Source organism: Mugil cephalus, chromosome 20, assembly GCF_022458985.1.
Source record: "Mugil cephalus isolate CIBA_MC_2020 chromosome 20, CIBA_Mcephalus_1.1, whole genome shotgun sequence".
In the NCBI taxonomy this organism is placed as follows: Eukaryota; Metazoa; Chordata; class Actinopteri; order Mugiliformes; family Mugilidae; genus Mugil; species Mugil cephalus.
In genome coordinates, this window is record NC_061789.1 from 11,536,297 (window position 1) to 11,548,778 (window position 12,482).

Consider the following 12,482-nt stretch of genomic DNA (forward strand, 5'->3'; position numbering starts at 1 on the left):
GAATCTCATCAGACTGTACACATCTTTACATTGCATTCTGGTTTTGTTGTATATTGATGCGCTGAAGAAAGAAGTGATCACCGCTTAAAAAGGTTTATTTACAAGAAAGAACAATGTCAAAAACTCAGCCGAATCTGAGAGGGCTTCTCGTTCAGCTCCACCATACACACACAAAACTTATGTCCTTATATCTGGTTAGTTTTAAGATCTGGCATTTGGTAAATTACTTTTTGACCTCAAACATACACACTTTATACACACTTCATATACACAAAAGGGAAAGAAGAGAAAAACAAGAAGATAATTTACTACAGTTTCCACTCAACATCCGCAAACCAACAAAAGAACCTGCCAAACCACTTCCGCATGATAAACCTCAACGTCAAACTGCATGAGAAATAGTGTTAATTTAAAGTCCCAGGCCTTGCAAGAGACAAACATTGACATTTATACGATTTACATGCTTTAGGATTAACATAAACGTTTCATCTTTATTTTTAATTTTTAACCCGTGAATCCAAAGAGAGATTGCAGAGAAGAGTTCTGGAGAAGATGCACTTGGAAATTGGTCCAGCGTCTTACCTGTGCTCTTTGCGGCTGTACGGGAAGACGGGAAGACGGTCGGCTGCTCAAGCGAGAGGCCGCAGACGGCGAGCGAGGGGGAGATTGTTCTCTGTTACCGGAAGGGGAGGAGAGGTCGCGTCAGTTTCTGGGTAGTAGCAGTGACGTAGGACGTATTTCAGTAGCTCAGGAAATCTCCTAATCTCCTAATTTATAATCAGTTAGTCCCTTAGAATAAATATCTGTAAGTTATTTATTTTATTATTATTATTTTTAAAAACTTTATATAACAATGGCTTACTCATTTTTGACACTTTACTCATAATTAACATTTTAAAAAGCCTTTATGCTGGCACAAGAGCACACAACAAGATTAAGGGTATTACTTCTGACAAATATTCAATCAGTAAATACGAACAGATGACAGACCACATACAGTCTTAAAACGTCAATGAATTTTGTAAAAGATGTCAATAGTAGTGTCATGTGAAAGAAATGATGCATTAAAACATTAAAATAGTGCACTTGGACTGATGAAGCATGGGTAAAAACTTAGTTTAGTTTATTTCGAACAAGTTAAAGGCAAACAAAATAATCATACACCATACAAGGGACATAAAGAACCTAAACAACAAAAAGAAAATGAAAAATAAAGTTAAAATTACAAATTCTACATGTCCAAAAAGAAGTGGGAGGAAGTACAGACTTATTTTATCACACCCCTTCTTAATAGATCAATAGTATTTGTATATTTGTATAATCATAGCAATATTCTGTTTTGAAATCTGTGTTTGTGCCTTCTTCACTGCTGCACAGGTCTTCCACCCTTGTCCCCATTCATGTGTCGAGGCTTTGTAAGGTGTCTCCTAAAGCCAATGATTAGTTCATTTTCATTTATTTGGACTACTTATGGGCCCAAACAAAGAATGACAGTATGTATAGACCATTGGGAAAATCTGGATATCCTAAAGCAAAATGCCAGGCACCACTTTATATTCTGTTTGATGTAGCTCAGTCTCAGTAAAAAACTTAAGAAAAAATAAAACACAGGCTCAGGATAACATTATAGGTATTTAATGGGTAAACAAACAATTCAGCTGAGAGGACAAAGAATGAACAACACAAGAGGGAATATCAAAAGAAAAGCACGCACACAGATAACATCCAGCTCCAGTTTAATCCTTACATGTTTAATTTGTTTTTTTAAACCACTATTTTAATGTTTTTCTGTCAAAGATATTGTTTATCCAACTAGAACAGAGTAAAATAGAATATTTCTGAATATGAAGCATTGTGTGAAAGGTTTAAAATGATTGCTTAAAGAGAAGTTAAATAAGGTGACACAAAGTAATGTAGAACTTTTAATGAAGTTCATCATGTTTATCTATTCAATGCTGGCCAGTGGAGTTCCTCAGGGAATGATGTTGGGTCTTCTTTATCTTCAATTTTTTTTCTATAAACTTTTGATTATTTTTTTCAAAAAAAGTTCTTCATGATTAAATCTTCTTAATTTTAGGTTATGAACCACCGATGAGCTACAGTTCATCTTTCCAATGGTTCAGCTAAGAAACAAAATCTATGTTTTATATCCAAGATTTTTCTTGAGAGGCTTTCTACTCTTTTTTTCCACTGTATTTTTTAAAGCACTATAAATAAAGGTTTACTCAATAACGTTTCAATGTAGATGCATGTTTTAAAATAAGAACTACCTCCAGACTGATTTGACACCCCGGTTGGAGGTATTCTCTACCAGACAACTGTGAAATACATGTTGCAATTCATATATATATATATAAAAGACTATAGTACATACATTACATTATTATTACATTATATACCAGCTTTTGTTAAAAGTTATAATTCTTTCAGTCTTGGTCAAAACTGCTACCTTCCTGTGAGTGCTTCACAAAAAAGCCCCACCGCTTATTTCACCTTTGGAAGCCTTGAACTGTCAACATTAAAAAACAAAAACAAAAAAAAAAAAAACACACACACACATCATAAATAGTTCTGAAAACTGAAGTTTTGTTTTAAGTCTTTCATATTGAGAACAGTGTTGGGGTAAGGAGGGACTTTCCTGAGAATCAGAAATCTAAAACAGAGCATCTCATTCACACAGAGGTCACATGATCACGGGACAACAACAGACACACCAGATTTAACAGTCTTTTTTTTTTTTTTTTACAAATATAACACGTTCATAGAGCTATGGCATGCTATATATGAACACATGATCGATACGTCGCAGGCTGAAAACAACATTTCATAAACAAACAACAGACAGTAACAGCGAGATCAGGATTGTTTTTAAAGGAATTGTAAGTGAAAATATTTCAGGGAAATCTGTACAGACTTTGGTTGAATATGTGCTCCTGTAGTGTACAATATACATATATAGATAACTCTAAATTTAAATACTAATTTGACTAAAATGAATATCAAAAAATAGTATATGTATATAACTGACACGTCACATGCCGCCTTCCACTGTGCACACATGTGATCTGAGCTGAACATGCTTCTCTTCCCTTTGTATAAACAACACAAGCGAGCAGTTAATCAGGTCTATAGGAGCTTCACAAAAACACACATGTAGAAAAGGTCAGTTTGAACAGAACAGACACACTGATTAAGATTAAAACGCCACGTAAGATTGATTGGTATAAAATAGATTTCTTTAAATATCACAAAGGTAAAATTTGAAATGGTCAGACGCAGCGATGAAAGAGCTGGAGAGAAACGAGACTGTCCAGGTTTTGTTCCAGCAAAAAGAACACTGAGTTTAGTACGAAAGAAATGGTAAAATTATAGGCCTGGATGAGGATAAAGACAGAAACAAGTGGATAGAATCCATTTTCGTGTCCTTCTGATGAATCCCCGCCCGTCTTTTAGCTCTGCTTTTGGTCTCCACCAGCTCCAGAAAGTCACCGCTGTGAGCTAAAGGCAGGAAATGTTCTGAAAACCCAAACAATAAGCTAAAACAGGCTAAAAAGCTCCCGAGTGTGTTAAAGTGCAACAACAGCTGACGTTGGCTCCTAAAAAACCTTCAACTCCCAATAAAATAAAATAAAAAAATCTTCTCTAGATATTTCTGCAAGATTGATGTTTGTAATTGCAGTAACTTATCCGTTAGCATAATGCAGCTAGAGGAGCTAACTTTAACCAATGTATCAGCATTTCCAAGAATATAGTGTCGCTTCAGTTCAGTGTGTGAACACCTCCTCATCTGGAAGGTCCTGACTCCAAACAGAGAAGAAGCTGCAACTCTGGACTTCAAACAGGCTTTATTCTAAACGAACAAAGGACGTTACATGTCTCTGTGTCCAACTTTAAATACAGTCTATGATCTGTCGTCAGAAGCTGGACAGGAGGTGACGGCAGGACTTCAGCTCTATAGTGTAAAAACTTCATGTTACAATATTTGTGTTCAACAGTAAAATGAGTTTCTCCTCACAGCGGGCCGGTCCATCATCCGAGTCTCTGATTGGTTTGTGTTTGATAAGACACAAATAAAAAATGCTGCTGAGACAGAACCAGGACCAGCTCTGACTGAGGTTTCGGAAGCACAGCGGAGTTTAAGTGCTGGTGTTCAGGCTGAGAAACAAGCCGACTGTTTGGCTGTGGCTCCTCCAGCGGTGCAGCTCAGAGGTTTAAACACTGACGTGGGGAATCCGTGTTTCACTTCCTGAGGTTGAAGGTGGACATTGACTATTTTAGGTTCCGGCTGAAACACCTTCAGTCCAACATGGCGTCCAGCTGGTCGGCCAGGTCGTCAAACATGTTGCCGATGTCGTCCAGAATGGTTCCCGCTGACCTCACCGTGTTGGCTCCACTCCTGAGACAAAACAAATGTACATTACAATGAAAACTAAAACAGAAGAGACATTCTTTTATTTAACTTGGCTTTGTTTCTCACCCCTCAGAGTTGTCCTCCAGGTTCAGTTTCCTCTCGACTGCCTTCAGAGCTGCTTCCAGAGAAGTGCTCGTCTGATCCAGTCTCTGCTGGACTACCTCGGTCCCGCATGCAGACTCAGGAGGAAGACCTGGACCCACCACACACACCTGAGGCCTTGCTGCTGCCAGAGATGGACTCTGTGGGGCCTGCGGGGTTGGAGCCAAAGCCGGGGCCGGACCTTGGGGCCCGTGGGAGGGTGAGGACGGGGCCGCGAAGGCCACACTCTGAACCACACTGACGGTCAGAGTAGGAGAGGAGCGTCCCGCTGGAAAAGACACAAATAAGATGCATAACCACAAGAACTAAGAGCAACAAGTACCAAGTCTTTAACAGTTTACATTCAGAGGGCACTGAAACTGAATCAGCTCCACATGAGAGTAAGACCCTGGCTGTAGGTGCTTTAAACCTGGTCTGGTCAGATTCACAAAGGTCTAAGGTCATAGATCAAGTACAATCTTACCCTGTGAAGCCAGCAGACTGTGGCGGACAGGTTTCGGGGCGATAGCCGGAGGTTTTGGGGAGAGCGGAGGTTTAATGGGGGACCCCGTAGCCGGACTGGCTGGCCGCTCCAGACCAGCCTCGCTGATACTCAGACTGACCTCCTCCTGGCTCTGTGATGGAGGTCGGCTTCCAGACTCAGAGGCAGCTCCCTCTCTGGAAGGGGAGCCCCCGCCTTGCTCCTTGTCTTTGGGTTTGTGCCGGCGCTTCACTGTGTCCGACTCCTTCAGGTTAAACTCGGGGACCTCCAGACTCTTGCCTGCTGGTTTCTCTGGGGGCTCCAGCACGGCCTCGGCTCTGGGCGGAGCTGGAGCTTTGGGTCTCTGTTTGATGGTCAGGTTGCCCTCCTCAGCGAAGGGGATGCACTCGCTGGAGCTGTTCTGAGGGGACGAGGAGCCGTCCAGCCCTCGAACTTTTGTCTCTTCCTCCTCAGAGTCGGACTTCACCCCTCGGTCCAGCTCGGAGCTTCTGCCGGTCTGTGTGGGAGCACACTCGCTCTGCACCCTCCTCCTCACCCCTGCAGCCTCCCTGGCCTCTACAGAGCTGAGGGATGGGGGCAGCTCCGGCTGGTCTCCGTCCGGTTTTGGTCCTTGGGGGATGTTCCCCTCCGTGCCTCCTTCTAGACAAGCTGCGATGCTCCTCACGCTCCCTGGACTGTCAGTGACCACCCCACCGGAGGATGAAGTGGTGCTGCTGTCGCTCAGTTCCCCGCTGGTGGTGCTGCTCACTGAGCTCAGTCTCTTCGGGGGAGGGGGAGGGGGACCTTTTTTCCGAGCGCGCACTGCGAACGACTGGCTGCGTCCCACGTTGCCGTTCTTCTCTGGGCTCGACTGTAGCCGAGCCAGCTGGCTGCGGCCGGGCTTGCGGGTCAAAGTGGCGTACAACGGCACGTTTCCAGAACGAAGCGTGGACTCCTCGTCGTCCTCGTCCGGCTCTCCGTCCGACAGGGCATAGCGGGTCATGCTCTGCGTGCGCTTCTTGGGCGGAGTCAGCGTCATGGTGTGGTTCTCGGGCCGCGGAGATGAGCTCAGGTCTGTGGAGCCGCAGTGGGAATGAAGGTAGCTGAAACCTTTCAGTGCTGGAGAGCCGTGAGGGGAGGGGCCGCGGGATCCGGACATCTTGGGCTTTGCGGGGATGGCCGGGTACTTGAACACAGTGGCCGTACCCAGAGGAACCTGTTTGGGCAGAGGCTGCTGCTGCAGGGGCCTCTGGTCCCAGCCCTCAGGGAGGTTCCTCTCCTTAGCAGGGCTCCCTTCCAAGCTTTCCTGGGACCAGCCGTGGGGGTTGATGGAGGCAGTCGGGGGCTCCTGGGAGCGCCCGGAGCCTCTGGAACGGGTGTCGATGCTCTCCTGGCTCTGGGACATGCCCACTGCATTCTTGATGGCCAAACCTTCCTCGCAGCCTCCATATTGGCTGGACATGGCCGTCTGCAGCTCAGTGCTCAGCTCGCTGTCCTGGAAGGTCATCATCTTTGGGGTGTGAGGAGAAGAGCATTCCCCTCCAGCTTCAGGAGGCTCGATGGTGACGAGGTGGAGGGCCCCAGGGCCTTTGCGTCGCAGCGTGCCTTGCCCCGATTCGGCCTGAAGGATCGCCCTCTGGATGTCACACAGCTTCTTCACGGCCAGCATCAGCTTCTTCTGGTGTCCTACAGGGGAAGACTCAACTGTCAGATCAAGTCCAAACAGTCACACCGAGCACACCCCAACAATGTCTGTCCTCACCCAGCTTGATGATGCCGATCTCCTGCAGATCCTCCCACGTCAAATCTTTGACGATGCTGATGGAGTCGTAGCCGTTCTCCGAGAGCTTCTTGTGGTACTGCGGGAGGCCGATGGCGCTGAGCCACTCGCCGAGATCAGACTATGGGAACAGGACACGAGTCAGATCCACAGTAGGTCAGCGCGTTCCGCAGTTACACAGCTGCACGTAAAAGTCTTACTGGGATGTACTCGGGGAGCCACTCCGGGATGTTGAGGTTGCTGATCTCGATGGAGATTTTCTTTCGGTGTCCTGGTTTGGTGACTCCGATGGCCGTCAGATCCTGTAGACGTCAAAGAGTCAGTCAACAACACGCTCAGCTCCAACTCTGCTACATGCAGAAGATTACAGCCAGGACGGGAAGCTGAGGCTCCAAGCTGACCACAAAATCCTAAACAAACAATAGCCTACTGCAGGTAGAGATCTTCATAGGTCCAGGAACTAATGTGTGCACAGGTTCAGGTATGTTTTGAGGACGCTGACACTTATTAAAGAGCTTCTTTTTTTTAAAAAAAAACAATCAGCCTACAACAACTGAACAGTGTCTTGTTTACTGGAGCAAAGCTTGGTCACCTCGGGAGTCATCCTGCTGATGGTCGGTACGTCATATCCAGCGCTCAGGAAGTTCCCAGTGTACTGCTCCAGCTGGAACTCACTCAGCCACTGATAGATGGCTTCTGCATCCTGAAACACGGAGACAAGAACAAAGACTCAGGAAGATCCATTTGAGACCAGCCAGTTAGACGTGAAATTAATGTAAACGTCCACCACCGTGTGTTTTGTGTCATTTTAGCATCTTCTCATCTGTGTGACGCTGAGCCTCTTGTTCCAGTCCTTACCTTCCCCTCCAGCAGCTGCTGAGGACGGACAAACTGCTGGGAGAAGCCCTGCTCTGCAGGCCTCTGCACCGTCACCGTCTGCCTGCGAGGAGTCCCACCTGGAGGATGGCAACACTTCAGATACTCTGAGCAACCAAATGGAGTTTGATTTATTTCTATACCATGTAACGTTCCTATCAGGAGATAAATGAAGGGAATGGAACTGACAGAAACACGTTTGGATGCCTGAAAACATCAAGTAGCTTCAAGCAGCACCAGCTAATGATGCACAGCTGGTTTAAAAGTGAGTGAAGTACCTGCAGGATGATCGGGATGTTTGTCTGCCGAGTGTCCAGCATCAACAGCAGAGGGCGCCGGCTGCACACAAACATCAAAACTACAGTCAGTCAAAAGTAATGAACTGAAGAGAGACTGAGGGAACTACATCAGCTACAACAAAACAGATGACCAGACATGATGAAAGACATGTCCTGGTAAGTCATCGGAACAAAATGTTGCAGAATTATCGGGATTTAATGTGAAATCAAACTTTCTAAGACGCAGTGCTTCTGTTTAAAACAAAAGCCAGGATATTTGTATGTGGAGGAGGTGAGGTGATTTGAATATGGCCTGTTTTGTTGTGTGATATATAATTAAACCTGAATAAATGTATAGCTCCTCCTGTAATTTGCAACAACACAACTATCAGTGGATTACTGTGACACTGAAGAAAACTTAAAATGTGAAGATTCTCAAGCAGGTTCTGAACGGCCTTTTTGTTTTTAGATGCACTGTCACTTGTTTGTCTGCCTTCGTTGAACGGAGCTCATGACTCGTCAACAGAAGTCTGATTGTACCTTGTTGTCATGGTGACCGGTGTTGTGTTGGAGTCCGTTGGGTGCGTTGTTGCTCTCAGTGCTCTGTCCGCTGCCGGCGCTGCGTGTACTCCCAACGCTGCCGGTGCTCCCGACACTGTTTCTGTCTCCAGCTGCAAAAAAAAACCCCAAAAAAAACAAAAAAAACAAGAATGAATTCCTGATATCCCGCTCAGGACACTCACGTCAGCACGGGAGGATCGGCGTCAGGCTCAAGGAAGCAGCAGATGCTCTTGGTCGAGGCCAACAAGCCTGCAGGGGCCGGAGGGTGGCGATGGGAGTGTCGACGGGAATGTGACGGCCAGGATGCAAGGAGCACAGCTGCGGGTGCACGTGTCCGACCGTGAAAAATGTAGCTGGGAATTTTCATTCTCTAAACACTTAACAATCCATGAAAAGAGGCTCATCTTTAGGAGCAAACAGCTGGGAGACTTCTCAGACTGAAACAACCTGATATTCTCTCTGGAAGCTTCACTGTGTTTGTAGAAAGGCCTCATGTCAGGTTCAGAGGACTCTTAGCATGACCTGCTTTTGTTCATCAGTGACTAAGCATAACAAGAGTTCACAGAGCACAGTTGCTTTCAGTTCTAAAAAGCTAGTCCCCACCAACATAAACTGGAGGAAATGTGTTCTTCAAACATGCACACAGATTCTACTGAAGCCTTTATCAGCAACATCACAAGATGCTGACTACATGTCTAAAGAATGAGAACAGGGACGGGCTTCTGTCGCCCCCTGGTGGCAGCAGTGAGGAGGACGAATAGCCAGACGCTCTGAAGCACATAACAGTGAATCATACACATTGTTCAGACCCAACACACTAAGACGACCTTAGTCCTTCAGCTTCACCTGTCGTTATTATTGTGTGACGTCCTCCTAGTTTTAGTCAGCTCCTGTTGGCTGACGCTCGCTCCATTTAGTATTTAACATTCCTTGAGGAACGTGTGTGTTAACTTTGGAAGTTCATATGTGCGTTTGACAATGAAGCGACAATGAGGTGACGTGAGAAAATGAGGCAACTTCAACACGTGGCATCACACGACTCTATATTAATGAAAAATGGTGTGAGCCGACTGAAGTGACGTGAGGAGACTACAGAAAATGTGATGTTATTTCAGTTTAAATATTTTATTGTGAAATGTCATAATGAAAGTGAGTGGAAATGATGTGAAGCCACTTGAGATAATGTAAAACAACATGATGATATAAAATAACAGTCTAATGAAAGGTGACTTGCTATTATGTCAATATAATGTAAAATGACACGTGATTCAAGATCATGTGACGGAAGTTGAGACGATGCAAAGTGACTTCAGATAATGTTAAGCAACTTGAGAGGTCGAAAAATGATGTGAAGCCACTGGAGATGATGTAAATGTTATGATGTAATGCGACAATGTGAAATTACACAATAATGTGAAGCGTCTGGAAATAATATGCAGCTACTTGAGACAATGTGAAACAACATGAGATCATGAACAGCGGTGGGATGGGATAATGTTCATGAGGCAGTGTGGCTAAAATAAAATAATGGAGACAGGAACTGACGTGATAGCAAAGCGTGATATTTGGTGAAGCGAGGATGACGGGAGGCGCAGCGACGTAACAAATAAATAGACACCGGCGTCACGTCAGGCTGACAGAGTTGTCTTTGGTGGTCTTGGTGTGTGGGGTCCTGATGCAGAGCGTTGAGCGGGGGCAGCGATGCAGCTTCAGAACAGCCAGGTAGGAGGAGCTGTTGTTCGCGACTCTTACCATAACACGCGTCCCTGAGGACCCAGATGTCCTCGAAGGGACACCCGGACTGAGACAGGCGGCTCGGAGACAAACCTATCGGACACAAAGACTCTGGTGGACTTGGTTCTGTCGGGGGAGGGGGAAGCCTGACTGAGGAGGTGAGTTGTGTTACAGGACACAGATAAGAGAGGAAAAGGGTTCGTGTGTGTGCGTGTGGTGATCGTTGGACGAGCTGAGGCTCCTTCAGCGACATCAACATCCTTTCTTCACAAAACAGTTCTCGTTTAAAACACACTTCCACACACCATTCGTTATTTCGAGCCCAATCACACCAGAGAGCGTGGGTGTTTGATATGGTGACGACTGACAACGATGGACTTTGTCCACCGAATGCTGCAGAGTCACTGAAGAGAACATGTTTCAATAGAATCGTATATGTGTGATCAGGCTCCTAAACGCTCGGTACAGCTTTTGTTCTTCGGTGCCGGTTGTTCTGCAGAGTGCGTTTGTGTGTGCGTATACCTGCGCTGGTAGTGAGGCCGTTGGCTAGCGGCAGCACCACGTGGGTGGGGGGGGCGTACAGGGTGTAGGAGTCGTCGGTCTGAGGGGCGGAGCTGAGGCTGGAGGAGAGGGGGGCTCTGGGCAGCAGCTGCTGGCGCTGGTTGGGCAGAGAGGCGTGCCGGGACAGGGTGCCCCCTACATGGCAAGACGGGGCGGGAGGAGGAGGAGGAGGGGAGGAGGAGGGGGAGGAAAGGGAGGTTATCAAGCTGATGGTTAGAGGTGGAGGTCAGTCATTATGTGATATGGATGGACAGATGAATGCAGCAGGAAGGAGAGAGGAGCATGGGATGTCTGCAAGCGGGGGGGTTAGTTTTAAACTCAGGGAGGAAGGGGCTCCGTCCGTCAACATGGCCGACTACAGGAAGTCATGATGAGTTCATAAGGAGCTCGGACCAACACGTATTCACAGCCTCATTTATGTCGTATTAAAAGAAATCAATAAACAAACAACCCTCGCTTCTTTAAAATGTTAGAGTCGAAATAGAGCGGAAAACAGAGTCTGAAGTGATGATGTCTGAAAGGAAACAAGACTGAACAGAGACTTCGTCCACCACCGGGCAGAGAAGAAGACGTGGACTGACCGTTCCTCCTGCTGATCACCTCCACGATGGACGGGGGGAAGAAGCCCACTCTGTCCGTCCCTCTCTGGCTGTCGTGGATGTGGCCCTTCCAGCGTCCGTCCACGTGCTGCTCCAGCACCTGTGAGGGGACACGGGGGCGTCAGTGGGTTCGCGTCCGCGCTCGGACTTTTCCGCTGCTCGTACAAGAAGAAGAAGAACTTCCTTCGCCTTTACTGTAAACATCCGCGATCTTGCAAAACATACGCAGGTCTCGACACGAAACAAAAACCTTCCTCGCATTCATCACCTGCATGACTCAACGCTTCTGACAGACTAACAGGAAGTCGGAGTGTCTGTGGTTAGTCCGCTGTGACAGTAAGTCGGTCTGCGGTTAGTTCACTTTCGCCGGCGGGACGGCAGAGAGCCTCTGACTGAACAAACACGCCCTACCTCAGCCCGGCTCAGACACTCATGACCTCTCACAACGGGTTTTGTCGATCGTATCCCCGAGTACGTCATGCAACAGCTGTGTTAGGTTTTACGGTCTCAAATGTCTGCGTCTGGTCTCCGATGGGCCTCACCGTGATGATGTCTCCGGCTCGGATGTTGAGAGCAGTGGGATCGTGGAGGTTCCAGTAGTCCTTCAGAGCCCTGACCTGCAGAACACCTGTCGCATCTGTCAAGACAACAGAAATAGGAAATATTACATGTGGATATATCAGCTGCTAGCTTTCCCCCCTCGACACGGCACTTCAGTGATTTAAGTAATTTTGTGGTTTGTCATGTCCCAGTTAAGGATAAGGTTTACGACATTCTTCAAATTCACTCGACTTTATTTTGAAAGTTTCCGTGCTTGCGCAAAGATCCCGAGATGAGATGAAGGGCCTGATGAGAAATTGAAGGAGACAGTTCTGGATGTAAGTAAACACAGATTTTATTTCCATCTGATGAAAACAGAAGCTGAAATACACTCGACATAGTTCCAGCGACATTCCTCCTGACTCATTCCTCCCAGATTCTGTTCCCACAGAGAGGTGACTGCTACACAGCCTCTAACACGACACATCAGTAATTAATCCAAAGCGCGTGCCGGCTGAGCGTTATTCATCTTCCCCTCTGAACAAGTAAACAAGACGGGAAAGTCTCCATCCATGTTTAA

General features: G+C 46.5%; 1 protein-coding gene across 4 annotated transcripts in view; it reads right to left on the minus strand.

Moving 5' to 3' along the window:
- Positions 1–1,619: 1,619 nt before the first annotated feature.
- LOC124997641 (caskin-2-like) overlaps positions 1,620–12,482 on the minus strand; it is a 49,779-nt gene continuing 38,916 nt past the window's right edge. The window contains exons 10-22 of one of the 4 annotated variants that reach the window (XM_047571517.1): positions 11,905–11,999; positions 11,345–11,462; positions 10,725–10,898; positions 10,221–10,295; positions 8,448–8,578; positions 7,908–7,968; positions 7,612–7,709; positions 7,346–7,456; positions 6,954–7,055; positions 6,736–6,874; positions 4,977–6,659; positions 4,478–4,781; positions 1,620–4,396 (exon numbers count right to left, since the gene is read on the minus strand). In XM_047571517.1, the coding sequence (XP_047427473.1) occupies positions 4,297–4,396; positions 4,478–4,781; positions 4,977–6,659; positions 6,736–6,874; positions 6,954–7,055; positions 7,346–7,456; positions 7,612–7,709; positions 7,908–7,968; positions 8,448–8,578; positions 10,221–10,295; positions 10,725–10,898; positions 11,345–11,462; positions 11,905–11,999 (3,191 nt within the window). In that variant the 3' untranslated portion in view covers positions 1,620–4,296. The remainder of the gene's footprint in view (positions 4,397–4,477; positions 4,782–4,976; positions 6,660–6,735; positions 6,875–6,953; positions 7,056–7,345; positions 7,457–7,611; positions 7,710–7,907; positions 7,969–8,447; positions 8,579–10,220; positions 10,296–10,724; positions 10,899–11,344; positions 11,463–11,904; positions 12,000–12,482) is intronic. The other 3 variants (XM_047571519.1, XM_047571518.1, XM_047571520.1) reach the window with 3 other exon arrangements.